The 26,907-nt window shown below is 43.5% G+C and overlaps 1 protein-coding gene, 1 long non-coding RNA gene and 1 pseudogene across 5 annotated transcripts; 2 read left to right on the top strand and 1 right to left on the bottom strand.

Moving 5' to 3' along the window:
- The first annotated feature begins 72 nt into the window (after positions 1 to 72).
- Positions 73 to 18,785, top strand: LOC720207 (uncharacterized). 4 transcript variants are annotated; one of them, XM_028839425.2, is made up of 5 exons: positions 73 to 117; positions 688 to 891; positions 3,740 to 3,827; positions 8,831 to 8,957; positions 14,152 to 18,785. In XM_028839425.2, exons 3-5 carry the CDS (start codon positions 3,813 to 3,815, stop codon positions 16,968 to 16,970), a joined length of 2,961 nt encoding a protein of 986 aa, XP_028695258.1. In that variant the 5' UTR covers positions 73 to 117; positions 688 to 891; positions 3,740 to 3,812; the 3' UTR covers positions 16,971 to 18,785. The 4 variants fall into 4 exon arrangements, with proteins under 4 accessions (XP_028695258.1, XP_077837331.1, XP_028695259.1 ...); XM_077981205.1 differs by lacking the exon at positions 8,831 to 8,957; XM_028839426.2 differs by lacking the exon at positions 688 to 891.
- Positions 18,786 to 26,904, bottom strand: LOC144337296 (uncharacterized). Its single transcript, XR_013410269.1, has 2 exons — positions 25,108 to 26,904; positions 18,786 to 21,349 (listed from the first exon to the last, which is right to left on the bottom strand). It is a non-coding gene; the product is annotated as an uncharacterized LOC144337296 (long non-coding RNA).
- MACMULV1R-PS1044 (vomeronasal 1 receptor macMulV1R-ps1044 pseudogene) lies at positions 25,780 to 26,025 on the top strand (annotated as a pseudogene).
- Positions 26,905 to 26,907: the final 3 nt, after the last annotated feature.

Genomic DNA, 26,907 nt, shown 5'->3' on the forward strand with positions numbered 1-26,907 from the left:
GCCCAGGCCCCGCCCACCTCCTCGCGGGTCCCGCCCAGGCCTGGCTTCTGTCCTGCGCGCGCAGATTCGCGCAGACCAGGAAGCGGATCTCGTGGAGTGACGGTTCCAACGCGGCGCGTGAGTTTCGTCCTGACTTCTATTGTCTGCGTTTCCCAGGTCCCCGGCGCTTCCGCAGCTGGGACCTGGGATCCCCACAAACCTGGAAATTCTCAGCCGTCGTCCTTCACCCAGAGCAAATTGAGACATCCCCGTGAGAGGCCGGGGGTCGCTTCCTTTTGGGTTTTAGGTCGCCCTGAGGCTGGTCCCGTCCCGCGTCTTTCTGCTATAGGGCAACGTATACACTTTCTACGCTTAGTTTTCCTGCTCTAAACCTTTTTCTGACTCCTCCCGCCCCGCGCTTTTTAAAGTCCTCACCGGAGTGGTGGATTCTCGCCCTCGTAGGCCCCTGGAGCGCAGCGCCGCTGCCCCAGTCCCGGGAAGGCCGCGTCCTCTGCCTTGTCCTGGGATCCTGCAGACCCCACCCCACAACTGTCTTAAGGCGCCATCGCCGCTTCACCCCCGTCCTCGTGCGGGGCCCTGCTGCTCCACAGGTCTCCGCTCCACAGTCACCGCTTCCCCGAGCCCGCGTTGGGGAGGTGCCCGGGGCCTGTCCTGTGACACGGGGTGTTCTTGCCTGTCCACCTCCAGCCCCTGGAAAATGCGCTCCACCGGGATGCAGGCGTCTTACTCCAAACCCTCCTGTGATTGTGTGGGCCAAAGGGATCAGGAGACGGAGAGAGAGCAGTAGAAAACCTGAGACAGAAAAGAAGAATGAGAAAGACCCACAACAGATGGCAAAGTAGAGGATGGGTGAGGGATTTGCCGAGAGGCAGCAAAAGTGAAAAGAAAACGGTAAGAAAGCAGGAGGAGAAAAGCAACTGGAGAAATGTAGAGAAAAGCTAGATGTACAGAGAGATGAAGGACAGCAAGGTAGGGAGAGGGGCAGCAAAGAGGGAGGCTCATCAGAGTGAGGGAGAGGAGGAAGCACTTGGAGCCGGGGCAGACAGAGTGGTGCTGGTGGCAAAGAGAACAGAAGGAGAACCACAGCAGGGAGGACACCTGGGGATCTAGGCTGCTAGAACCTAGGGTCAGGGCGGTATAACAGGGAAGAGAGAATGTAATGGAGAGATCAGAGAAGGCGCAGAGATGGTGTTGTGGGAAACTGAGAAGAGACTGATATGGGGGAGACAGGATGATGTTTATTTAAGGTACGCACAGGCTCCGTGGGTTTACATCAAAAAAGCTGAGCATTTCAACAAACACAGAGTGGGGTTTTTTGCTTTCAGAAGCTGAATAAAAAGAGTTAATCATATATTGATAGGTCAGGTAATCTATAGCATAGCGTAACTTGTGTCCTTCCATCGCTGGTGGCCTTGTAGCTGCGTTGAAAGAAAAACAAGAACAGCTAAATACACAAATTTGTCCTTTTTTTTTTTTTATTTCACCCTTGTTCTGAGAAGGTGGGGGGCTGTCTGGAGCCTGTTCCTTTGCCTTCGACTTCGCAAACAGTGTTATAACTGTTCTTGAAGTGAGCTTGCTAGGCAGAGGAAAACTGGTTCTTCTTTTCTTTTTAACCTTTGCCTTGCCCGTTACTTTTCTTGGAGTGAATGAATGCATATTGATTTTTAAAATTTCTACCTCAGTTTCCTCCCTTAGATGCTTGTTATAAACAAGATTTTAATAGAAAGCATCACTGTTACTGGGTTCTTCATGAAAGAGCAGGTTTTCTTCTTTAGGCACAGGCTGATATTTATATAGAGCTATTAGCTGAGTGGTAGTCTGCCTGGTTACAAGTGCTTCTATCGTTGATTGAATGTTCTTAACAAGGAGAGGTAAGAGGCAAGGGAGTATTAAACAAATTCTTAGTATGGCTGGAACTACTCCTATTAAGGTTTTGAATATACTGAAGGAGGAAAACCAGCCTCTAAAGAGGGACTCAGGAGCCTACTTTTTCTAAGTGTGGACTGGAACTTGGGCTAATTTTTTCATTCTGGCAGTTCTTTCTCTTTTTTTTTTTTTGTGAGACGGAGTCTCACTCTGTGGTCCAGGCTGGAGTGCAGTGGCCGGATCTCAGCTCACTGCAAGCTCCGCCTCCCGGCTTTACACCATTCTCCTGCCTCAGCCTCCAGAGTAGCTGGGACTATAGGTGCCCGCCACCTCGCCCGGCTAGTTTTTTTTGTATTTTTTAGTAGAGACGGGGTTTCACCGTGTTAGCTAGGATGGTCTCGATCTCCTGACCTCGTGATCCACCCGACTCGGCCTCCCAAAGTGCTGGGATTACAGGCTTGAGCCACCGCGCCCGGCCTCTGGCAGTTATTTCTATAATAGCCTTCCTATTGTCATGGATTTCTAGGCAGCAATTAGTTAGATTAAACTTTCTACATACTAGTCTAAAGTTAATCTATTTTGGTAGATGGCATTGCTCATTTTCGTGGCTTGCTGGGCCGGTAAGTCGAATGCATTTTCTGTTTCATTAGTGATGATTTCAGGTGCTGCTTGCAACTTTAGGATACGGTGAAGCGTGTAAATTGGGGTGTGGAAGGCTGCTTTCTCTTTTCACCACCCTGTCCTCCCCTGCGTCTTTTTTCTCAAACTCTCTCTGCCTCTTCCTGGAGATTCCAGCTGGGCTAGAGGCTGAGCAGCTTTGGAAACAATATTTAAGGGAATGTGAGCTTAGTGCATAATGCCTTTAAAAAGCATGTTGTGCTTTTTAAAAGGCACTGTCCGTTTTCTCCTCGTTCAGGTCTAGGCTCAGAGCTGTCTCCCATGCCCTCCCACCACTATCTGAAGTTCTCTCTGCCCATCAGTCTCTATCACGTTACTCAGGTTTTATTATCCCTGCATCAATCACATCAGAAACTTTTTTTTTTTTTTTTTTGAGACAGAGTCTCTGTTGTCCAGGCTGTGAGTGCAGTCTGATGATCTTGGCTCACTGCAACCTCTGTTTCCTGGGTTCAAATGATTCTTGTGCCTCAGCAACCCATATAGCTGAGATTGCAGGTGTGTGCCACCACACCCAGCTAATTATTGTAGTTTTATTTTTATTTTATTTTATTTTATTTTTGAGTCTCACACTGTCACCTAGGCTGAAGTTCAGTGGCATGATCTTGGTTCAGTGCAACTGCCACCTCCTGGGTTCAAGCAATTCTCCTGCCTCTGCCTTCTGAGTAGCTGGGATTACAGACACCCACCAAGCCCACTAGTAGAGTAGAGAGACACCCACCAAGCCCATTTACTTTTTTTATATTTCACCATGTTGGCCAGGCTGGTCTTGAACTTCTGACCTCAAGTAATCCACCCTCCTCGGCCTTCCAGAGTGCTAGTACTACAGACATGAGCCACCATGCCTGCTCAGTTTTTCTATTTTTAGTAGAGACAGTATATCACCGTGTTGGCCAGACTGGTCTTGGACTCCTGAGCCCAAGTGATCCTCAGGGTCTGGGCTGAGGATTGGTCAGGGCTGGGTCTGTACCCTGAAGGGGAGCTCATTCCAGCCCAGCTCCCCACTGCAGGAGCGTGTGTGTGGGCTCCTCCAGGAGAGAAGTGGGAGTTTTCCTATAGGAGTTTATTGTCCCTTCTGCAGTGGGCAGTAGAGGGGACCATATTTCCTCAGGGTGAGGTCTCCTTTGTATGTTTCATTGTGTTACAGGGAGGGGATGTGTTGATTCTGAGCAATAAACAACGTATTTTTAACTTTCAGGATTGACTTCTAAACACTCTTGATACATGAGGAAGAAACCCGGAAGAGGAAGAGGAAAGCAAAGGAGTCAGGGATGGCTCTTCCTCAGGTGAGATGATATTCTCGGTGGATTGTTCTGTCTCCTTCCCTTCAGAAATGCTGCTGGGCCTTGGAGTTGGGAATCTTCTCTGAGTCTGAAGCGTCCTGTCTGACAGGTTTGCTGACACTCACCCATGCCTTCCCTCAGTCACTCTCATCGCGCTTAGATTTTATCTCTTGTGACCCAGTGACATGAACTTGGGAAGAGGCGGCACTGGGCATGGGCCTGGGAAGGGCTCACACCAGACATGGATGGAGACGGGGTGAGGGTCCCGTGGTGTCAGTGCTGTTGGGCAGCAGGGATTGTTCAGGGGCCACATCTGGATGCTCTGTCACCTCTCTGTGGACCAGGATTAGAGCAACTGCTGATGGAAGTCTATCAGGGGAACCTGGCCCCCGATATTTCAACATGGGTTCTTTTCTCTTTTCCTTAAGTGTCGGCCAGTCTGAGAAATAAAGGGAAAGAGTACAAAGAGAGAAATTTTAAAGCTGTGTGTCTGGGAGACACATCACATGTCGGCAGGTTCTGTGATGCCCCCCAAGCTGCAAAACCAGCAAGTTTTTATTAGTGATTTTCAAAGGGGAGGGAGTGTACGAATAGGATATGCGTCACAGAGATCAAATGCTTCACAAGGTAATCAAATATTACAAGGCAAATGGAGGCAGGGTGAGATCACAGGACCAGGGTGAAATTAAAATTGCTATTGAAGTTTCAGGCATGCATTGTCATTGATAACATCTTATCAGGAGACAGGGTTTGAGAGCAGACAACCACTTTCACTAAAAATTTACTAGGTGAGAATTTCCTCATCCTGATAGACCTGGGAGCACGATGGGTGACCGGGGTTTACTTCATCCCTTATCTGCAACCGTAAAAGACAGACATTCCTACAGCGGCCATTTTAGAGGCCTACCCCTCGGAACGCATTCTCTTTCTCAGAGCTGTTCCTTGCTGAGCAAAAGAATTCAGCGATAGTTCTCCTATTTGCTTTTGAAAGAAGAGAAATATGGCTGTGTTCCACCCGGCTCTCAGGCATTCAGACCTAATGGTTATCTCCCTTGTTCCCTGAACATCGCTATTATCCTGTTTTCAAGGTGCCCAGATTTTATATTGTTTAAACACACATGGTTTAGGAACAATTAGTGTAGTTAACTCAATCATCACAGGGTCCTGAAGCAACATACATCCTCAGATTATGAAGATGACGAGATTAAAGAGATTAAAGTAAAGACAGGCATAGGAAATCACAAGAGTATTGACTGGGGAAGTGACAAATGTCCATGAAATCTTCACAGTTTATGTTCAGAGATTGCAGTAAAGACAGGTGTAAGAAATTATAAAAGTATTAATTTGGGGAACTAATAAATGTCCATGAAATCTTCACAATTCATGTTCTTCTGCCGCAGCTTCAGCCGGTCCCTCCATTCGGGATCCCTAACTTCTCGCAACAGAATTCATGTATTAATATGCACAAAGTATGTGGTAAATTCTAGAAAAGGCGACCAATATGGAGAAATGTTTCTGCCTGATTTTATACTACATTTTTAGGTAATTGAGTGAGTTGCTGTGTTTCTGACTCCAAAAATCTTACTAATTAGAATGGAAAGTTCATACATAGACATGAATGATAGATGATGTTTTATTTCATCATTATTTTAAGAATATGAAATCAACCTAAAAGCAGGAGATTCATTAAACCATTCTTAGCACATTAAGCTCATGGAGACTGTGGTGTTACTGTGGAGAGGCTTGTAAAACAGGTGTTTTCAGTAAAAATGGTAATAATTTTTATTATCATTATTATTATATTATGATAATATTATATTTCAAATATATGAAGTCTTGCTCTGTTGCCCAGGCTGAAGTGCAGTGGCATGATCTTGGCTCAAGGCAACCTCCATCTTCCGGGTCCAAGTAATTCTCATGCCTCAGCCTCCCATGTAGCTGGGATTACAGGCACGTGTCACCATGCCCAGCTAATTTTGTTATATTTTTATTAGTGACGGCTATCACCATGTTGGCCAGGCTGGTCTCCAACTACTCACCTCAGGTGATCTGCCCACCTCAGCCTCCTGGAGTGCTGGGTTTACAGGTGCAAGCCACTGTGCCCAGCCCCAATAATATTATTAAATATATATTTTTATATTTAAACATCACATGGTGAATGTATTTATTTTGTGGTAAAACACCAAGCAAAGCTGAAGCTTAGACCCTTGGCCATAAGGCATCTCCGTTCCCTGTCACATCCTCCACCCTCCTTCCAGCCTCACTGGGGAGTCGCTACTGTCAGTTCCGTGTCAGCTGTCAGAGCAAGTCTCGTACTTGTGTATTTCTGCATCGTTATGAGACTTTAGAAAAAGGTCTGCAGTAAATTAAAAAAAGAAAAATCTTTTTACAAAAATTAGCTGGGTGTGATGGCATATGCCTGTAATCCAAGCTACTCAGGAAGCTGAGGCAAGAGAATCCCTTGAACCTGGGAGGCGGAGGTTGCAGTGATCTGAGATTGTGTAACTGCACTGCATCCTGGGCACAGAGCAAGACTCATCTCAAAAAAATAAAAAAGTTTTTATATTTCTGTTTTCACTTTAGATTTGGGGCTACATGTGAAGGTTTGTTACACAGGTAAACGAGTGTCATCAGGGTTTGTTGTACAGATTATTTCATCACTCTGGTGTTAAGCCCCTTACCCAATAGTTATTTTTTTTTGTTTTTTTTTTTGTTTTTTTTTTTGAGGCGGAGTCTCACTATGTCGCCCAGGCTGGAGTGCAGTGGCGCGATCTCGGCTCACTGCAAGCTCCGCCTCCTGGGTTCCCGCCATTCTCCTGCCTCAGCCTCCCGAGTAGCTGGGACTACAGGTGCCGCCACCACGCCCGGCTAATTTTTTTTTTTTTGTATTTTTAGTGGAGACAGGGTTTCATTGTGTTAGCCAGGATGGTCTCGATCTCCTGACCTCGTGATCCGCCCGTCTTGGCCTCCCAAAGTGCTGGGATTACAGGCTTGAGCCACCGCGCCCGGCCCCAATAGTTATTTTTTATCTATTTATTTGTTTGAGACTGAGTTTTGCTCTTGTTGCCCAGGCTGGAGTATAATGGCATGATGTGAACTCGCTGCAACCTCTGCCTCCCAGGTCCAAGCAATTCTTCTGCCTCAGCTTCCCGAGTAGCTGAAATTACAGAGGCCTGCTACCATGCCTTGCTAATTTTTGTAGTTTCAGTAGAGACAGGGTTTCACCATGTTGGCCAGGCTGATCTTGAACCCCTGACAGGTGATCCACCTGCCTCGGCCTCCCAAAGTGGTGGGATTACAGGCGTGAGCCACCGCGTCTGGCCCCCTATAATTATTATTTCTGCTCATCTCCTTCCTCCCACCCTCCACCCTCAAGTAGACCCCAGTGTCTTGTTTTCTTCTTTGTGTTCCAGGAAATATTTTACTTTGAGACTTGATCCTGCTGGTTGTGAACATTTACATGTTGTCTTGTTAGTAAACGTGGAGAGCTTACTCTTTGCCATCTGCATTGGAAATTGGCTGAATGATAAGTGGGTTCTTTGCAATTTTTCTCTGTATAAAGAGTGCCATAGTGGCTGCCTCTGCGCACGCCTGCATTCCTACAGATGTCTGAGGATTCCTCCAGGTCAGGCAGTTGAAAGGGTGATTGCTTCCTCTAGGATGAGGCATTTCCTGTTTTCTTAGATCCCACAAGATTCCCCCCTGCCCCCAACTGCCAAAGTGTCCTTTTCCAGCAAGATGAGATTCCTCTTCAGGTCAACAAAACTTGCTACTTTTTATATTTTTAAAGCCTTTATATATATAAACACCCACACACACAATATACACACACACATATACATATACATACATATGTACACACACAAATGTATATATTTTGAACAGCTTTTCCATTTTGAAAATCTGGGGAAAATGACAAATCTTTGTATTAACATCTGGTTTTTTGTGTGTGTAGGTTTCATTATTTTGTTGACATACATATATATATGTATATATATGATTTTCATACTTTGAGTAATCTAGTTTTCATGCATTTTATTTTATTTTGAGACTAGGTCTCACTGTTTTGCCCAGGCTGGAGCACAGTGGCGCAATGTTAGCTCACTGCAACTTCTACTCTCAGTCTCAAGCCATCCTCCTACCTCAGGCTGCCTGCCACCGTGCCCGGCTAATATATAAAAAAAAAGATTATTTATAAAAAAAATATAAATAATATGTTATATATTTATATATATGTGTGTGTGTATATATATGTAATTTTTTTTTTTTTTTTTTTTTTTTTTTTTTTTGAGATGGGGTCTCTGTTGCCCAGGCTGGATTGGTGTGATTTCAGATCATTGCAACCTCTACCTCCCAGGATCAAGCAATTCTCCTTTGTCAGCCTCCCAGGTCGCTGGGATAACAGGCATGTGCCACTGCACCCAGCCACATATTAGTTTCTGATCTTTCACTCTGAACGTTGTCATCTCTGAAGACATCACTCATACTCTGTCATATCTAGATACTGAATGTCACTTGGTGTGTCAATAAAAGTTTCTGGGCTGGGCACAGTGGATCATGCATGTAATTCCAGAACTTGGAGAGGCTGAGGCAGGCGAATCAGGAGGTCAGGGGTTTGAGACCAACCTGGTGAATACGGTGAAAACCCATTTCTGCTAAAAATACAAAATTAACCGGTCCTGGTGGCACATGCCTGTAATTTCAGCTGCTCAGGAAGCTAAGGCAGGAGAATCGCTTGATCCTGGGAGGTGGAGATCCAGAGAGTGGAGACTGTGCCTTTGCACTCCACCCTGGGCAACAGAGTGAGACTCCACCTCAGGAAAAAAAAAAAAAAAGTTTGGTAAAACACAACTGGGAAGACAAAATGTGGTGAGAAATCCCTTACTCAGATTTGCTAGAATATTCACTGCATTTAAATCCATGCTTTCACCTCTCTTTCTTCTCATTTTCTGTAAAGATAAGAATTCCGCCCATAACCATTTGGTTAAAATGTGTTTTCATTTCAGGGTCTGTTGACATTCAGGGATGTGGCCATAGAATTCTCTCAGGAGGAGTGGAAATGCCTGGACCCTGCTCAGAGGACTCTATACAGGGCTGTGATGTTGGAGAATTATAGGAACCTGGTCTCCCTGGGTGAGGATAACTTCCCTCCTGGGGATGTGCCCTTGCATATCTTTTTATTTGCTCTTCTTTTTTAGATACAGTGTCTCTCTCTGTCACCCAGGGTGGAGTGAAGTGGTGGGATCATGGTTCACTGCAGTCTTGAATTCCTGGGCTGATGTGATTGTCCCACCTCAGCCTCCCCTGGTAGCTGGTACAGGCGCATGCCAGCATGTCGGGCAACTTTTTTAGTTTGGTTTTTTTTCCAGACAGGGTCTTGCTGTGTTGTTGAAATTCATCTTGATCTCCTGTGCTCAAAAGATCTTCCACAGTCTCCTGAGCAACTGGGATTACAGGCGCCAACCCCATACCTAATTATTGGCTTTTATTTTTAAAATTTTTGCGTATGTGTGGCTGGGCATGGTGGCTTACGCCTGTAATCCCAGCACTTTGGGAGGCTGAGGTGGGTGGATCACAAGGTCAGGAGATCGAGACCAGTTTGGCCTACATGGTGAAACCCCGTCTCTACAAAAAATACAAAAATTAGCAGGGTTTGATGGCACATGCCTATAATCCCAGCTACTCCAGAGGCTGAGGCAGGAAAATCACATAAACCCAGGAATCAGAGGTTGCAGTGAGCCAAGATCACCACTGCACTCCAGCCTGGCAACACAGCAAGACTCCGTCTCAAAAACAAACAAACAAAAAACAAAAAACAAACAAACAAAAAACTTTGCATATGTGTGTCCTTTAGGCTAATATGAGTCTATGAGTCTCTTGTAGATAACATATAGTTGGTTTTTGTTGATTCAGCCAGTCTTTGCCTTCTGAGTGCAGAGTTAAATACTTACAGCTGAAGTATTACTGATGGACAAGACCTTACCTTTGTGATTTTTTTACATATTATCTGTATTTCTTGTAGGTTTTTTTGGTTCTTCATTTCTCATTTCCTACTTTTTGTGTTTAATTGCTTTTTTGTGTAGACATGCTTTGACCCCCTTATTTCCTTTTTTGTTTGTTTGTTTGTTTATGATGGAGTCTCACTCTGCCACCAAGGCTACAGTGCAGTGGGGATATTTGGCTCACCACAGCCAACTCCGCCTCTTGGGCTCAAATGATTCTTGTGACCCATGCCTGTAATTCCAGAACTATGAGAGCCAAGGCAGGCAAATCACCTGAGGTCAGGAGTTCAAAACCAGCCTGGCTAACATGGCGAAACTCCATCTCTACTAAAAATACAAAAATTAGCTGGACACCATGGTGGGCGCTTGTAGTCCTGCTACTCAAGAGGCTAATGCAGGAGAGTCGCTTGAACCTGGGAGGTGGAGGTTGCAGTGAGCTGAGATTGCACCACTGCACTCCAGCCTGGGTGGCACATGAGACTGCCTGAAAAAAAAAAAATTCATAACCTGCAGAAACTACTCTTTCTCCACTGGAATTCTTTATTTATGTCAGAATTATTTCTGTGTATGTTGCATTTTCATAAACATTTATGTACAATGTTTTTTCATGCTTTTTTCTTCTAAATAACAGAAAAAAAGTTGATTTATGGAGAAAATGTACACTAAACCAGTTTCTGTATCAGTCCTCTTATTTACCTATTCATGTATGTATTTATTTATTTGTTGATGAGATGAAGTTTTGTTCTTGTCACCCATGCTGGAGTGCAATGGCACAATCTCGGGATACTCCAACCTCCAACGCCCGGGTTTAAGCGATTCTCCTGCCTCAGTGTCCCGAGTAGCTGGGATTATAGGCATGTGCCACCACGCCTGGCTAATTTCGTATTTTAATAGACACAGGGTTTCTCCTTTTTGGTCAGGCTGGTCTTGAACCCCTGCGCTCTAGTGATCCACCAACCTCGGCCTTCTAAACTTCTGTGATTACAGGTGTGAACCACCAGACAGACCCAGCCTGTCTGTCTTTTTAGATACCTTTACTGGAGAACTTTATATATATTTGTGGGTTGGAATTACTCTTTAGACTTCTTTCTTTTTTCTTTCTTTTCTTTCTTTTTTTTTTTTTAATACAGAGTCTCCTTTCTCTCACCCAGGCTGGAGTGCGGTGGTGCGATCCTGGCTCACTGCAACCTCTACCTCCCAGGTTCAAGTGATTTTCCTGCTTCAGTTTCCCAAGCAGCTGGGACTACAGGCACATGCCACTGCACCCAGCTAATTTTTTTTTTTTTTTTTTTTTTTGGTAGAAACAGGTTTCACCCTGTTAGCCAGGATGGTCTCGATCTCCTGACCTTGTGTTCCTCCTGCCTCAGCCTCCCAAAGTGCTGGGATTACAGGCGTGAACCACCATGCCTGGCCACCTTTAAAATTTTTAAAACATGTTATTGCTCTAGATGGCTTCAAGTATTGTGAGATTTATAGTACAGTCTCTAAACTTCCTTTGTTTAATCAGATCTGTCAGCCTTTGGTGATGTTGATAATGAGGTGCTCCTTTTCCTGTCTCAGTCATTTCACTGACAGAAGTAGCTTAGACTGGCCGGCCGAGGTGGCTCACGCCTCTAATCTCAGCAGTTTGGGATGCCAAGGTGGGCGGATCACTTGAAGTCAGGAGTTTGAGACCAGTCTGGCCAACATGGTGAAACCTCAAATCTACTAAATACAAGAAATTGACCAGGCGTGGTGGCTCAAGCCTATAATCCCAGCACTTTGGGAGGCCAAGAGGGGCAGATCACCTGAGTTCAGGAGTTCAAGGCCAGCCAGGCCAACATGGTGAAACCCTGTCTCTACTAACAATACAAAAATTAGCTGGACGTGGTGGCACACGGTTGTTATCCCAAGTACTTGAGAGGCTGAGGCAGGAGAATCACTTGAACATGGGAGGTGAAGGTTGCAGTGAGCCAAGATTGCCCCACTGCACTCCAGTCCAGGTGACAAAGTGAGACTCCGGGCTGAGGTAGGAGAATCTCTTGAGGCAGGAGAATCCTGCCACTACACTCCAGCCTGGGTGATAGAGCTTGAATTGGTCTCAAAAACAAACAAAAAAAGAAATAGCTTAAAGTGGGAGGCTTCAGACACAGACATTTATTTCTCATGAATTTGGAAAGTGGGAAACCCAAGAGCAAGATGCCAGCCAAATTGGTTCCTAGTGAGAGCCTTCTTTAGGGTTTAGCCCAGCCATCTTACTGCTGTGTCCTGACATGGGAGAAAAAGGAACAGGAAATGAGTCTTTTGTATCTCTTTTTATGAAAGCACAAGCCCTATTCATGAGTAGTCAACACCCATGACCAAATTCTCTCAAAGGCCCCATCCGCAGGAACATCCCGTTGGAGAATAAAAACTCTGAACGTGGCTTTTGGCCAATAAGAACATTCACACCAGGGAGGCTGCATCATATTGTTTATGTTTTTATTGTGCAATTTGAATGATAAAATGTTTTCTCTGATCTCAGTTTAAACATTTTCCCAGTACACATTCTGTGTTTTGTATTTTGTGCATAGTGAACTAGATATTTAAGGCCAACAATGCATATGTATCTATAGAATTGCTGTATTGCCTGGCTGTTTCATAAATGTAGTTGTGACATCATAATTGCACCCTCTGGCACTGTTAGTCAATTCTTTTTTTTTTTTTTTTTTTTTCGAGATGAAGTCTCACCCTCTCAATCAGGTTGGAGTGCAGTGGTGCGATCTCAGCTCACTACAACCTCCACCTCCCAGGTTGAAATGATTCTCCTGCCTCAGCCTTCCAAGTAGCTGAGATTACAGGCACCCACCACCATACCCAGTTGATTTTTTTTTATTTTTAGTAGAGTTGGGATTTCACCATGTTGGCCAGGCTACTCTCGAACTCCTGACCTCATGATCCACCCGCCTCAGCCTCCCAAAGTGCTGGGATTACACACCTGAGCCACCGTGCCTGGCCTTTAGTCAATTCTTATTCCTTATAATGCTGTGTACATTTTTGACTTCATAAATCAGAAGGTAGTGATCTTAACATGTATTTCCTTTCTTACATTGTGCGCTGGTGGTAAGTAAAAGTTGTGGAGTTTTTCTTAGCAGCGAATTGTTTAGAATTTTGCAGGTTGTATAAAGGTACTTATTTGCGTCCTGGTTTTATGCGTTACAATATTTTACTAATTAATTTTTATGATTGTACATAAGGCTTTTCGGTATGTATGCAGTATGCAGTATAACTGACACAGTCCACTAGTTAATGTCACAAAGTGCCACCGGATGCTGTGGCTCATGCATGCCATCCCAGGACTTTGGGAGGCTGAAGCAGGTAGAACACTTGAAGTCAACAGTTTAAGGCCAGCCTGGCCAACATGTTGAAACCCTGTCTCTACTAAAAATACAAAAATTAGCCAAGCATGGTGACGTGTGCCGTGCCTGTAATCCCAGGTACTCAGGAGGCTGAGGCAGGAGAATCAGTTGAACCCAAAAGGCGGAGGTTGCAGTGAGCCGAGATCAGGCCATTTAATTCCAGCTGGTTGCGAGAGAGTGAAACTTAGCCTCAAAAATGTAAAAATAAAAAAATTATTTAAAATGTCACGAAGTGCCTTTTCTGCATGGATATAGGTAATTTTATGACAGTTATTTAGAAAAGCATTGTATTAACTTTTTTTGTTTTTTGAGATGGAGTCTCACTTTGTCGCCCAGGCTAAAGTATAGTGCAATCTTGGCTCACTGCTACCTCTGCCTCTCGGGTTCAAATGATTCTTGTGACTCACCCTCCCAAGTAGCTGGGACTACAGATGTGGGCCACCACGCCTGGCTAAATTTTGTAGTCTTTTCTTATCTTCTCAGTGCTGTGATTGACAATACAGAATTTCCATTGATTTTGGTTATCTTTACATAAGCTTGTTGTGGATTATTTACCAATATAGTATTTCCTGTGATCCTTTAGCATTTATTTCTATACAGCAAATATGAAGAATATATACTTTTCATTGATGTGACAGTGATATTTTTGGGAAACTGTTAGACACTTTAGGGTCCCAGTGGAAAACTATTCCTTACTTTAGGTGACACACGTTTGTGCCCTGTCATTGTTTTGTCACAGTATTGGAAATAGGCTTCTGTAAAAGTAATTTGAAGCACATGTAATAGCCCATTATTTGTTAAAGAATCTTACGCTTTTCTGTTCCTAAGCTTTGAGGGTCATGTTTGGAAAGTTTAAAATAAGTATTGTTTTTTGTGTCATAGTTACACATTTCAGCATTGTTTACCATCTGTACTTAACTTGAAAATTTTGGTGTTTATATTTTGTAGCTATTTCTTCCAAATGCATGATGAAGGAGTTCTCATCAACAGCGCAAGGCAATAGAGAAGTGCTCCACACAGGGACTTTGCAAAGACATGAAAGTCATCACATTGGAGATTTTTGCTTCCACGATATTGATAAAGATATTCATAACTTTGAGTTTCAGTGGCAAGAAGATGAAAGAAATGGCCATGAAGCACCCATTACAAAAATCAACAACTTGACAGGTAGTACAGACCGATATGATCATAGTCATGCTGGAAACAAGCCTATTAAAGATCAGCTTGGATTAAGCTTTCATTCACATCTGCCTGAACTGCACCTATTTCACACCAAAGGGAAAATTGATAATCAAGTTGAGAAGTCTATCAACGATGCTTCCTCATTTTCAACAGCCCAAAGAATTTCTTGTAGGCCCAAAACCCATATATCTAATAACTATGGGAATGATTTCCGGAATTCTTCATTACTCACAGAAAAACAGGAAGTACACATGAGAGAAAAATCTTTCCCATGTAATGAGAGTGGCAAAGCCTTTAATTATAGCTCACTCTTAAGGAAACGTCAGATAATCTATTTGGGACAGAAACAATATAAATGTGATGTGTGTGGCAAGGTCTTTAATCAGAAGCAATACCTTGCAGGCCATCATAGATGTCACACTGGTGAGAAACCTTACAGGTGTAATGAGTGCGGCAAGACTTTCAGTCAGATGTCATCCCTTACATGCCATCGTAGATTTCATACTGTTGAGAAACCTTACAAATGTGAGGAATGTGACAAAGCTTTCAGTTTCAAATCAATCCTTGAAAGACATACGAGAATTCATAGTGCAGAGAAACCATACAAGTGTAATGAGTGTGGCAAGACCTTCAGTCAGGAGTTAACCCTTACATACCATCGTAGACTTCATACTGGAGAGAAACTTTACAAATGTGAAGAATGTCACAAAGCTTTCTGTTTCAAATCAAACTTTGAAACACATAGGAGAATTCATACTGGAGAGAAACCGTACAAGTGTAATGAGTGTGACAAGACCTTCAGTTCGAAGTCATACCTTACATGCCATCGTAGACTTCATACTGGAGAGAAACCTTACAAGTGTAATGAGTGTGGCAAGACCTTTAGTCAGAAGTCATCCCTTACATGGCATCGTAGACGTCATACTGGAGAGAAACTTTACAAGTGCAATGAGTGTGGCAAGACCTTCAGTCAGCAGTTAACCCTTAAATGCCATCGTAGACTTCATAGTAGAGAGAAACCTTACAAATGTGAAGAATGTGACAAAGCTTACAGTTTCAAATCAAACCTTGAAATACATCGGAAAATTCACACTGAAGAGAATCTTTACAAGTGTACTGAGTGTGGCAAGACCTTCAGCCGGATATCATCCCTTACGTGGCATCGTAGACTTCATACTGGAGAGAAACCTTACAAATGTGAAGAATGTGACAAAGCTTTCAGTTTGAAATCAAACCTTGAAAGACATAGGAGAATTCATACTGGAGAGAAACTGTACAAGTGTAAGGAGTGTGGCAAGATCTTTAGTCAGAAGTCATCGCTTACATGCCATCGTAGACTTCATCCTGAAAAGAAACCTTACAAATGTGAAGGATGTGACAAAGCTTTCAGTTTCAAATCAAAGCTTGAAAGACACAGGAGAATTCACACTGGAGAGAAACCGTACAAGTGTAATGAGTGTGGCAAGACGTTTAGTCGGAAGTCATCCCTTACATACCATCGTAGACTTCACACTGGAGAGAAACCTTACAAATGTGAAGAATGTGACAAAGCTTTCGGTAGGAAATCAAACCTTGAAAGACATAGGAGAATTCATACTGGACAGAAACCATACAACTGTAATGAATGTGGCAAGACCTTTATTCAGAAGTCATCCCTTATATGCCATCGTACACTTCATACTGGAGAGAAACCTTACAAGTGTAATGAGTGTGACAAGACCTTCCGTCACAAGTCATCCCTCACATGCCATCGTAGACTTCATACTGGAGAGAAACCTTGCAAGTGTAATGAGGGTGGCAAGAACTTCAATCAACAGTTAACCCTTAAATGCCATTGTAGACTTCATACTGGAGAGAAACCTTACAAATGTGAAGAATGTGACAAAGCTTACAGTTTCAAATCAAACCTTGAAATACATCGGAAAAGTCATACTGGAGAGAATCTTTGCAAGTGTAATGAGTGTGGCAAGACCTTTAGCCGGACATCATCCCTTACATACCATCGTAGAGTTCATACTGGAGAGAAACCTTACAAATGTGAAGAATGTGACAAAGCTTTCCGTTTCAAGTCAAGCCTTGTAATACATAGGGGAATTCATACTGGAGAGAAACTGTACAAGTGTAATGAGTGTGGCAAGACCTTTAGTCAGAAGTCGTACCTTAGACGCCATCATAGTCTTCATACTGGAGAGAAACCTTACAAGTGTAATGAGTGTGGCAAAACGTTTAATCAGAAGTCATACCTTGCATACCATCGTAGACTTCATACTGGAGAGAAACCTTACAAGTGTAATGACTGTGGCAAGACCTTTGGTCAGAAGTCACACCTTACATGCCATCGTAGACTTCATACTGGAGAGAAACCTTACAAGTGTAATGAGTGTGGTAAGATGTTTAGTCGGAAGTCATACCTTACACGCCATCGTAGACTTCATACTGGAGAGAAACCTTACAAATGTAATGAGTGTGGCAAAGCCTTTCATGGGCAGTCAGCACTTCACAAATGTAGTGATTGTCACCATGTCTTCAGTAATGCTACAACTATTGCAAATCATTGGAGAATCCATAATGAAGAGAGATCTTAGAAGTGTGATAAAACCGGCAAATTTTTCAGACATCATTCATACCTTGAACTCATACTAGAGAGAAACCTTATAAATGTGAAGAATGTGATGAAGCTTTCAGATTCAAATCAAACCTTGGTAGTCCTAGAAATCATATTAGAAAGAAACCTTACAAGTGTAGTGATTGTGAAAGGGTTTTGAATCGAAAAGCAAAGCTTGCACGTCATCATACAATTTATCCTGGAGATAAACCTTAGAAATGTAAATCATGAAAAAAGTTTAGTCACAAATCAAGCCTTGAAAGACAAGAAAATTCATATTGGAGAGAAACCTTACAAGTGTAATGAATATGGTGTGGTTTTTAATCAACAGGCACACCATGCACGTCATCACAGAATTCATACTGGAGAGAAACCTTAGAAATGTGAAGCACGTGACAAAGTTTACAGTTGCCAATCAAGCCTCGAGAGACAGGAGAATTCATACTGGAGAGAAAGCTTACAAATGTGAAGAATGTCACAAAGTTTTCAGTTGCACATCAAACCTTGAAAGACCTAGGTGAATTCATACTAGAGATAAACCATAAAAATGTAAGTTTGTGACAAGGCTTTCAGGTATGATTCGCACCTGGCACAACATCCTAGAATTCACACTGGAGAGAAACCTTACGAGTGTAACGAGTGTGACAGAGTCTTTAGTGGGCAGTCAACACTTGTTTACCATCAGGCAATTCATGTTGTAGGGAAACTTTACTGATGTAATGTTTGTCACAAAGTCTTCAGTAATGCTACAACCATTGCAAATCATTGGAGAATCCATAATGAAGAGAGATCATACTAGTGTAATAAATTTGGGAGAGTTTTCAGACATCATTCATACCTTGCAGTTCATTGGTGAACTCATGCTGGAGAGAAACCTTACAAATGTCATGATTGTGGCAAGGTCTTCAGTCAAGTTTCATTCTATGCGAAACATAGGAGAGAAACCTCACAAGTGTGATGATCGTGGCAAAGCCTTTACTTCACGTTCACACGTCATTAGGCGTCAGAGAATGCATACTGGACAGAAATCTTACAAATGTCATCAATGTGCCAAGGTCTTCAGTCTGAGTTCACTCCTTGAAGAACATCAGAACATTCATTTTGGAGGTAGTTGTTCCAAATGCAATGAGTAGAGCAAACCGTTAAGCATTAATTAACATTAGAGTCAATTCAGCATTTAGTTGAGTTGATTTAACATTGAGTTCAAGCATTAATTGAAATTAAAGTGTTTATGTTAAAAGGATTGGGCTGGGCACTGGCTCCTGCCTGTAATCTCAGCATTTTGTGAGGCCAAGGGAGGTATATCACTTGAGGTCAGGAATTTGAGATCAACCTGGCCAACAGACGTGAGCCATTTTCCCAGCCTGTTTTCTCTTTCTTTAAAAAAAAAAACTGATAGGGATTTTTATGGGTATTGTGTTGAATCTAAATCACATTGGGTTATATAATCATTTAACAATATTTTTCCAAAACATCAATATGGGTTGTAGCTCTGTTTTTAATCATTTTGAGCAATGTTTGTAGATTTCAAGGTACGAACTTCTGAGCTTTTTAAGTTTATTTCTAAGTATTTCTTACTTTACATTCTCCAGCAAATGGAAGTGTTTAAAATTTTTAAAAATTTTTATTGTTAAAGTATGGAAATTCAACTAATTTTTGGTGCTGATACTGTATTGTGCAAATCCACTGAATATGTTACTTAGTTCCAGTAGTATTTTGGTTGACTCTTTGTGATCTTCTACACAGAAGATCATGTCATCTATAAACAAATATAATTTTACTTCTTTCTTTCTGATTTGGGTGAGTTTTATTTCTTCTGCTATTTCACTGCTCTGGCTAGGACAGCCAGTATTGATTGAATAGAAGGGGTGAGAGCATTCTTGCATCATGTGAGATCCTACAGGAAAAGCATTCCATTTTCCCTGCTTGACTATTTACTCATTGGTCATTTCACAGATGGTCTTTCTATTGTTGAGGTACATTTCCTTTTCTATCTATTTTGTTTAGGATTTCTATGATGACTGGATTTTGAATTTTCTGAAATGCTTTTTCTCCATCTATTAAGATGATGTGGTTTTCATCTTTCTTTCTGTTCAAGTGGCATATCACATTGATTTGCTTGAATATGTTGAACCTTCCTTGCATCCCAGAAATAAGTGTCACGTGAACATCTACATTTTTTTTAATGTCCTCTTGAATAGTGTTCTAGTGCAAGCAGTCTTGGAGAAATTCATGGAAAAATAAGTATTTTGAGAAAATTGTGCATGAATTTCACAGTTTTTGCACCAAAATAAACTGGTACAAATCTGTTATAACATGTCTGAACAGGTTCTAGTTTAAGGCACTCAGAAGGATAAGACATGAGTTTGAAAAGAGATTCTATCAAAGTAATATAAATTCTGCTAAAATTGAAACAAGAAGAAACATCAAATTTATGATGAGATCAGATGCAGTGTCTCAGGCGGTTAATCCCAGCACTTTCAGAGGCCAAGACAGGTGGGTCACGTGAGCCCAGGTATTTAAGACCAGCCTGGGCAACATGGTGAAACCACCTTGTCTACAAAAAATACAAAAATTTGCTGGGCATGGTGGCATATGACTGCAGGGCCAGCTACTGTGGAGTCTGTGGTGGGAGGATGGCTTCAGCCTGGGAGGTTGAGGCTGCAGGGAGCTGTGGTCATGCCACTGCACTCCAGCATGGGTGACGGAGCAAGATACTGTCTCAATAAAAGAATAATTATGGGAAAGTTTGGGAAGAGGAATAATATAATCATTGATGCTTTATGAAAAGGTTATGGAGATGATGCCCAAAAGAAATAAACAGTTTGTAAATGGATAACTCATTTGAATCGGGACAAGACAGTGTTGAAGGTGATGCAAGGAGCAGCAGGCACACCATCCACATCAGTTTTTTGTTTTCTTTTGTTTCCTTGTTTTGAGACAGTGTCTTGATCTGTTGACCAGGCTGGGGTGCAGTGGTGTGATCTCGGCTCACTGCAACCTCTGCTTCCTGGATTGAAGTGATTCTCCTGTCTCTACCTCCCTGGTGGGTTCACACCACCACACACGGCTAATTTTTGTGTTTTTAGTAGAGATGGGGTTTCACCATATTGGCCAGATTGATCTTGAACTCCTGACCTTGTGATCCACCCACCTTGGCCTCCCAAAGTGCTGGGATTACAGGCATGAGCCACCACATCTGGCCCACATCAGTTTAAAAAAAAAAAAATTAAGCTTGTGTGTGCCACAATGAAGAGGACTGACAGGTAACGGCAGAAATAGTATTCAGGAGTTCAAGAACAGGCTGGTTAAAATGGTGAAACCCCGTCTCTACTAAAAATACAAAAATTAGCTGGGTATGGTGGCAGGTGCCAGTAATCCCAGTTACTCAGCAGGCTGAGGCTGGAGAATCGCTGGAACCCGGGTGGCGGAGGTTGCAGTGAGCTGAGATGGCACCATTGCACTCCAGCCTGGGCAACAAGAGCGAAATTTTGTCTCAAAAAGAAAAAAAAAAAAGATATCAAGCCCCTTCTCTTCCTCTCTCCTCTCGTGGTGTGTGTACTTGACTCTGCTTCTCACCAGATCTTCTTGTAAGACTTTCAGGATTAAGCGATTCCTGACCAAGAAACAAAAGCAAAATCGTTCCATGCCCCAGTGGATTCAGATCAAAACTGGTAAGAAAACAGGTACAACTTTAAAAGGAGACATTGGAGAAGAACCAAGCTAGGTCTATAAGGAATTGCATATGAGATGGCACACATATTTATGCTGTCTGAGTGTCTCAATCACGTTACCATATGAAGCTGAAAATGTCACCACCATCTGGAGAGTTGGACATGTTTTATTGGGAATATATTTTTTCTCTCTGAATCTGTTATGAACCCATTGTTTGGCTGGGGTCAGTAATGAATATATGAGACTTCATTTCAAAAAAAAGTCAAATGATGTAATTCCATAGAGTACCTTAATTTGTGTGTTGCTTTTTTTTTTTTTTTTTTTTTTTTTAAAAACTCCACTGGGTTCAGTGGATCACACCTGTGGTCCTCGCACTTTGGGAGGCTGAGGTGGGAGGATTGGTTGAGACCAGGAGTCTCCTGGGAATCTTCTCGTCTCCCATAACCCAGTTCATGACAGACCCTTGGACTTTACTAGTTTGGAAAAATCTACATAAAACAATATCTGTGTCAGAGCATTATGTCAGTCACAAGCACGTGAAAGCAAAATAAAAATTACTAAGCCAAAGAGAAAAGTCAAGCTGGGCACTGTGTCAGAAATACCTGCCTTCCATTTTATTCCTAAATGAGATAGCTACAAGGATTTTTACAAAGCTACATAGAGGCCGGGCGCTGCGGCTCACGCCTCTAATCCCAGCGCTTTGGGAGGCTGAGGTGGGCGAATCACCTGAGGTTGGGACTTTGAGACCAGGCTGACTAACGCAGAGATGTCCCATCTTTACTAAAAATACAAAACTTAACAAGGCACGGTGGCGCACGCCTGCAATCCCAGCTGCTCCTGAGGCCGAGGCAGGAGAATCGCTTGAGCCCGAGAGGTGGAAGTTGCAGTGAGCCGAGATCGCGCTACTGCACTCCATCCTGGGGGACAGAGTGAGACTCCGTCTCAAAAAAAAAAAACCAAAAAACTTCCAGCAAACATCATATTTTATAATAATCCTTTGCCACAGGAGAGAATCAGGTATGAGAAGTTCCTACATGGAGAACAAAATGTGAGTTTCTACTCTGTCTTCAGGTGCCTTCCCAGAGATGCCCCCAGATTTTCCTACAGCAGTGGGGATATAGGGTGTACTGACCCTCCCCAACACACACCCCCCTAACCACCCCATACCACCCCAACCCCGCAAAAAACCCAAATAAATCCGTTCCCATTTCCTGCCACAAACTGTGGGCTCCCAGTGAAAACTACCATAGATTTTCTTGTAAATCCCGTTCTTTTCGGGCCTTCTACGGGATGACAGGGGCCTAGAGGAGGCAGTACTGGGTGGAGTTACCTGGGTGCGCATTTGTTGGAATGTGACATTTTATGGCTACTCGCAAGGTCTGTTATCAGTTGTCTGTCTTGGGGAGAATGTGCAGTCACCATGGTGCAATAATAATCTATCCAAGGACCACACAGGTCACCACAGGTGCTCAGTCAGCGTGATCAACATGCTGTGATGTGTGCTCTGGCAGGACACAGACGGACACACTCAGCTCTGTCGATGTGTGAACAAGGAGTGTTGCAATGCCATGGTTTATTCACAATCACCATGGAATCTGATGTGGCATTTTAAAAAATGCACAGATCTATTGCAACTGGTATGAAAACATCACTGATTGGCCAGACATGGTGGCTCACACCTGTAATCCCAGCACTTTGGGAGGTCGAGGCAGGCAGATCACCTGAGGTCGGGAGTTGGAGACCAGCCTGACCAACATTGTGAAACTCCATCTCTACTAAAACTACAAAAGTAGCCGGGTGTGGTGGCGCATGCCTGTAATCCCACCTTCTCCAGAGGCTGAGGCGGGAGAATCGCTTGAAGCCAGTTGGCAGAAGTTGAGGTGAGTTGAAATCACGCCACTGGACTCCAGCCTGGACAAGAAGAATGAAACTCCATCTCAAAAAGAAAAAGAAAAGAAAAAACATCACTGGTTGGTGAAAACTATTGAATTAGACAGAAATGTAAATCTGCAAATATATATTTAAATATTGAATAATGAACAGAATATCTGAATGGTGTGTATATTCATACATATTTTGTATATGATTTCAGAAGCAATTTTAGATATTCTATGAAATTGTATAGGAAGGCTACACCTCAAACTGGTGAATTTATGTTTAGATATAAATGACTACTTTTTATTTTAGTGTTTAAATATTTTATTACATTGTTCAGGTGTGCATTAATTTTGTGTTTATGAATTGCCATGGTATAGCCAGATGTTTACTACAGCACCCATTTATTTTCTCACAGTTCATAGATGAGAAATGTGTCAGGTTTTTGTGGGTACTCTGTCTGGTCTCACAAGGCCAAAATCAAGGTCAAAGCCATGGGATCGAGTCTTGAGGCTGTGGGGGCAGAATGTCCTTCTGAGCTCATTCAGAATGTTGTCAGAATTCATTATTTTCTCCTGGTTCCCATATATTCAAAATCCAGTACATGAAATCACCCTCGTGCTCCTGGGTCCTAACTTCCTCCGCTGTTGCATCTCTCTGACATACACTTCTGCTTCAAGGACACTTAGGACCCACCCAGATAATCCAGGATAACTTTCTTTTCTTTTCTTTACTTTTTTGAGACTGAGTCTTGCTCTGTCGACCAGTCTGGAGTGCAGTGGTGCAATCTCTGCTCACTGCAACCTCCACTTCTAGGGTTAAAGTGGTTCTCCTGCCTCAGCCTTCCAAGTAGCTGGGATTACAGGCACGGACCACCACGCTGGCTGATTTTTGTATTTTTAGTAGAGATGGGGTTTCACCATGTTAGCCAGGTTGGTCTTGAACTCCTGACCACAAGTCATCCACCCACCTTGGCCTTTCAAAATGCTGGGATTACACACAGTTTTCTCTTTCAAAGCTGAATGAGGCTAGGCATGGTGGCGGGTGCCTATAATCCCAGCTACTCAGGAGACTGAGGTAGGAGGATCACTTGAACCAGAGAGGCGGAGGATGCAGTGAGCCGAGATCGCGCCACTGCACTGCAGCCTGGTCAACAGAGCGAAACTCGGTCTCAAAAAAAAAAAAAAAATCAAATGACTAGTAACCTTCATTCATTAGGAAATTACCAGCCAAATTCCTTTTGGTAACATAACATAAACACAGGAGTAGCACCAGGAGTTGGAGACCTGCCTACAACATCATAGGACCAGTAAACTTTTTTGCACTGAGAAAAAAATTTGTCAGTCTAGCTAGAAAATTATTACCATTTGGGATATTTCTGTTAATTGAAATTGGTATGCTATATATTGATAAACTATATTTGTAATACTATATTTTATATAGTTATATAACTATACATCAATATAATTAAGTATACATCAGTATAATTATATAGTAATATATATGTAAATATTGGTAAACTATACGTTTCTATGACATTTCTATATTATTTGGTATTCAGTTATGCTCACAAGTCCATTGCTTTCTTTCCTTTTTTTTTTTTTTCTGAGACCAAATCTTGTTCTGTAGCCCAGATCTGGGGAGCAGTCTTGCGATTTCCGCTCACTGCAACCTCTGCCTCCCAGGTTCAAGCAATTCTCCTCTCTCAGCCTTCCAAGTAGCTGAGATTACAGGCGCGCACAACCATGCCCAGCTAATTTTTGTATTTTTAGTAGAGACGAGGTTTCACCATGTTGGCCAGGCCGGCCTCGAACTCCTGACCTCAGGTGATCTGCCTGCCTAGGCCTCTCAAAGTGCTAGGATTACAGGCGTGAGCCACCGCGCCGGGCCATGATAATTTAATTTCTACCCTACTTTATTTGATCATCCTCTAGTGTTTTACGTCAGGTAGAACATGATATCAGAGTGTCCATTAATGCCTGTGGTAGGTGCCATTGTACTTTCTTTCCTGGCATAAAAAGAAGTGAGTCTCTGTGTAGCTGTCCTGATAGGGGGTCAATTGTTTAAATCTAATTTAGTCATGAGGCAGATTCCTGTAATTTTATACTCCAATCAGGGTATCTACATTTAATCAAGGTCTTTAAAGATTTATTCATAACTGGTATCAGCCTCTGGGGTAATATTTGACACATCAGTGGAAACCGGTCAAAAACAAAATTATGGGCCGGGCGCGGTGGCTCAAGCCTGTAATCCCAGCACTTTGGGAGGCCGAGACGGGCGGATCACGAGGTCAGGAGATCGAGACCATCCTGGCTGACACTGTGAAACCCCGTCTCTACTAAAAACTACAAAAAACTAGCCGGGCGAGGTGGCGGGCGCCTGTAGTCCCAGCTACTCGGGAGGCTGAGGCAGGAGAATGGCGTGAACCCGGGAGGCGGAGCTTGCAGTGAGCTGAGATCCGGCCACTGCACTCCAGCCTGGGTGGCAGAGCGAGACTCCGTCTAAAAAAAAAAAAAAAAAAAAAAAAAAATTATGAAATTAAATGGGCCGGGCACGGTGGCTCAAGCCTGTAATCCCAGCACTTTGGGAGGCCGAGACGGGCGGATCACGAGGTCAGGAGATCCAGACCATCCTGGCTAACAGTGAAACCCCGTCTCTACTAAAAAATACAAAAAACTAGCCAGGCGAGGTGGTGGGCGCCTGTAGTCCCAGCTACTTGGGAGGCTGAGGCAGGAGAATGGCATAAACCCGGGACGCGGAGCTTGCAGTGAGCTGAGATCCGGCCACCGCACTCCAGCCTGGGTGACAGAGCAAGACTCTGTCTCAAAAAAAAAAAAAAAAAGAAAAAGAAATTAAATGTACCTGTGTAAAATATAGAGACAAGGTATAAAATAAAAATTAAATATGTATCTTCATTATTGGAAGAACTCTGCTAACTAGCTTTGGCAACAGAGCATGGTGGTTAATGTACTCTGAAATCAGCCCAGACAAGATCAGTCCCCATTCCACCCCAAACACGGTGTGAATTTACACAAATCATGTCATCTCTCTGTGCTTGAGTCCTCTTGGTCTTTATAATGGTGGTGCCTGGCTCAAGGGAACCTCCCATCTCAGCCCCCCACCCACTACCAGCTGCCTTTTAAATCTCGCTCATGCATCACGTTCCCTGCAGGATCTTGTGTGTCTGAAGACAAGTAGCAGCCTTTGGGAACTGACAGAACGGCTGCTGGGATGGGGCAATGGGAATGATGTTCTTATCGCAGACTACACTTAGAATCCTGGAGAATTTCTCTCTTATTTACCATTATCTGTTATTTTACATCACTGGGTGCAGGTTAAGGTCCACAGATTTGATTATCAGACACCTAATTGTAGCCAACACCTTATTCCTCCTCCCTAGAGGAGTCCCACAGACAATGGCAGCTTTTGGGTTTAGACATTTCCTGAATGATTCTGGAGGTAAATTTCTTTTTTGTGTCCACATAGTGGGCAGGGGAGTGTCCATTGGCTGCAGTGAGCCCAGATGGGATCTATCGGGCCACTGCCCTCTAGCCTGGGCGACAGAGAAATACTCTTTCAAACCAAAGAAAAGAAATAGTAAATAAATAAAGTAACAGATCTCTTCCACAAATGTGCTGGGACAACTAACTGGATAACCACAAGGAAAAGAATAATGTTGGATCCCTATCTCACACCATCAAAATTTTATTTTAAAATGTTAAAAGAAAATGAAGAAAAAAAGAGAGAGAGAGAGACGAAAGGAGCCCTGCGGGAGGGGGTGTTACTTTGTCGCCCAGGCTGGCCTGGATCCCCAGGCTCAGCAATCCTCCCGCCGCTGCTTCCTGAGTAGCTGGGACCTCAGGCTCCCGCCCCCGCGCCCGCATCTTTGCTGTGTTTATCCAGCAGGTCCTCCCTAGCTGACCTGAGCAGTCCGTCCTGCATCCCAGGCGATGGTCCTAGGGAAGTCTCTGAAGCTGAGCACAGGGTGGACTCTCCCTCCCGAGTGAATGGAGAATAGAAAGGGAGAGAATTTCTGTTCCGTTTTGTGGGCGGTCAGCATGAAATCGTACTTTCCGCCCAGGCCGGGCCTTGAATTTTACATTCTAGTTTGCATCCCCGTTTCAGACAATTCCAGGGCTTTTTAATCATGCCTCAGCCTTCCTGGCGGGTCTCGCCTCCAAAACCCGGAAACAGAGGTGCTGGGAACAAGGCTGAGAGGCGCACAGGTCCCGCCCCGGCCCCGCCCGCTGCGGGTTCTAAAGCGCAAGGTCTCTCCGCCTCGCGCCCCGCCCCTACCTCGCCCAGGCCCCGCCCACCTCCTCGCGGGTCCCGCCCAGGCCTGGCTTCTGTCCTGCGCGCGCAGATTA

This window comes from Macaca mulatta, chromosome 19 (genome assembly GCF_049350105.2).
Source record: "Macaca mulatta isolate MMU2019108-1 chromosome 19, T2T-MMU8v2.0, whole genome shotgun sequence".
NCBI lineage: Eukaryota > Metazoa > Chordata > Mammalia > Primates > Cercopithecidae > Macaca > Macaca mulatta.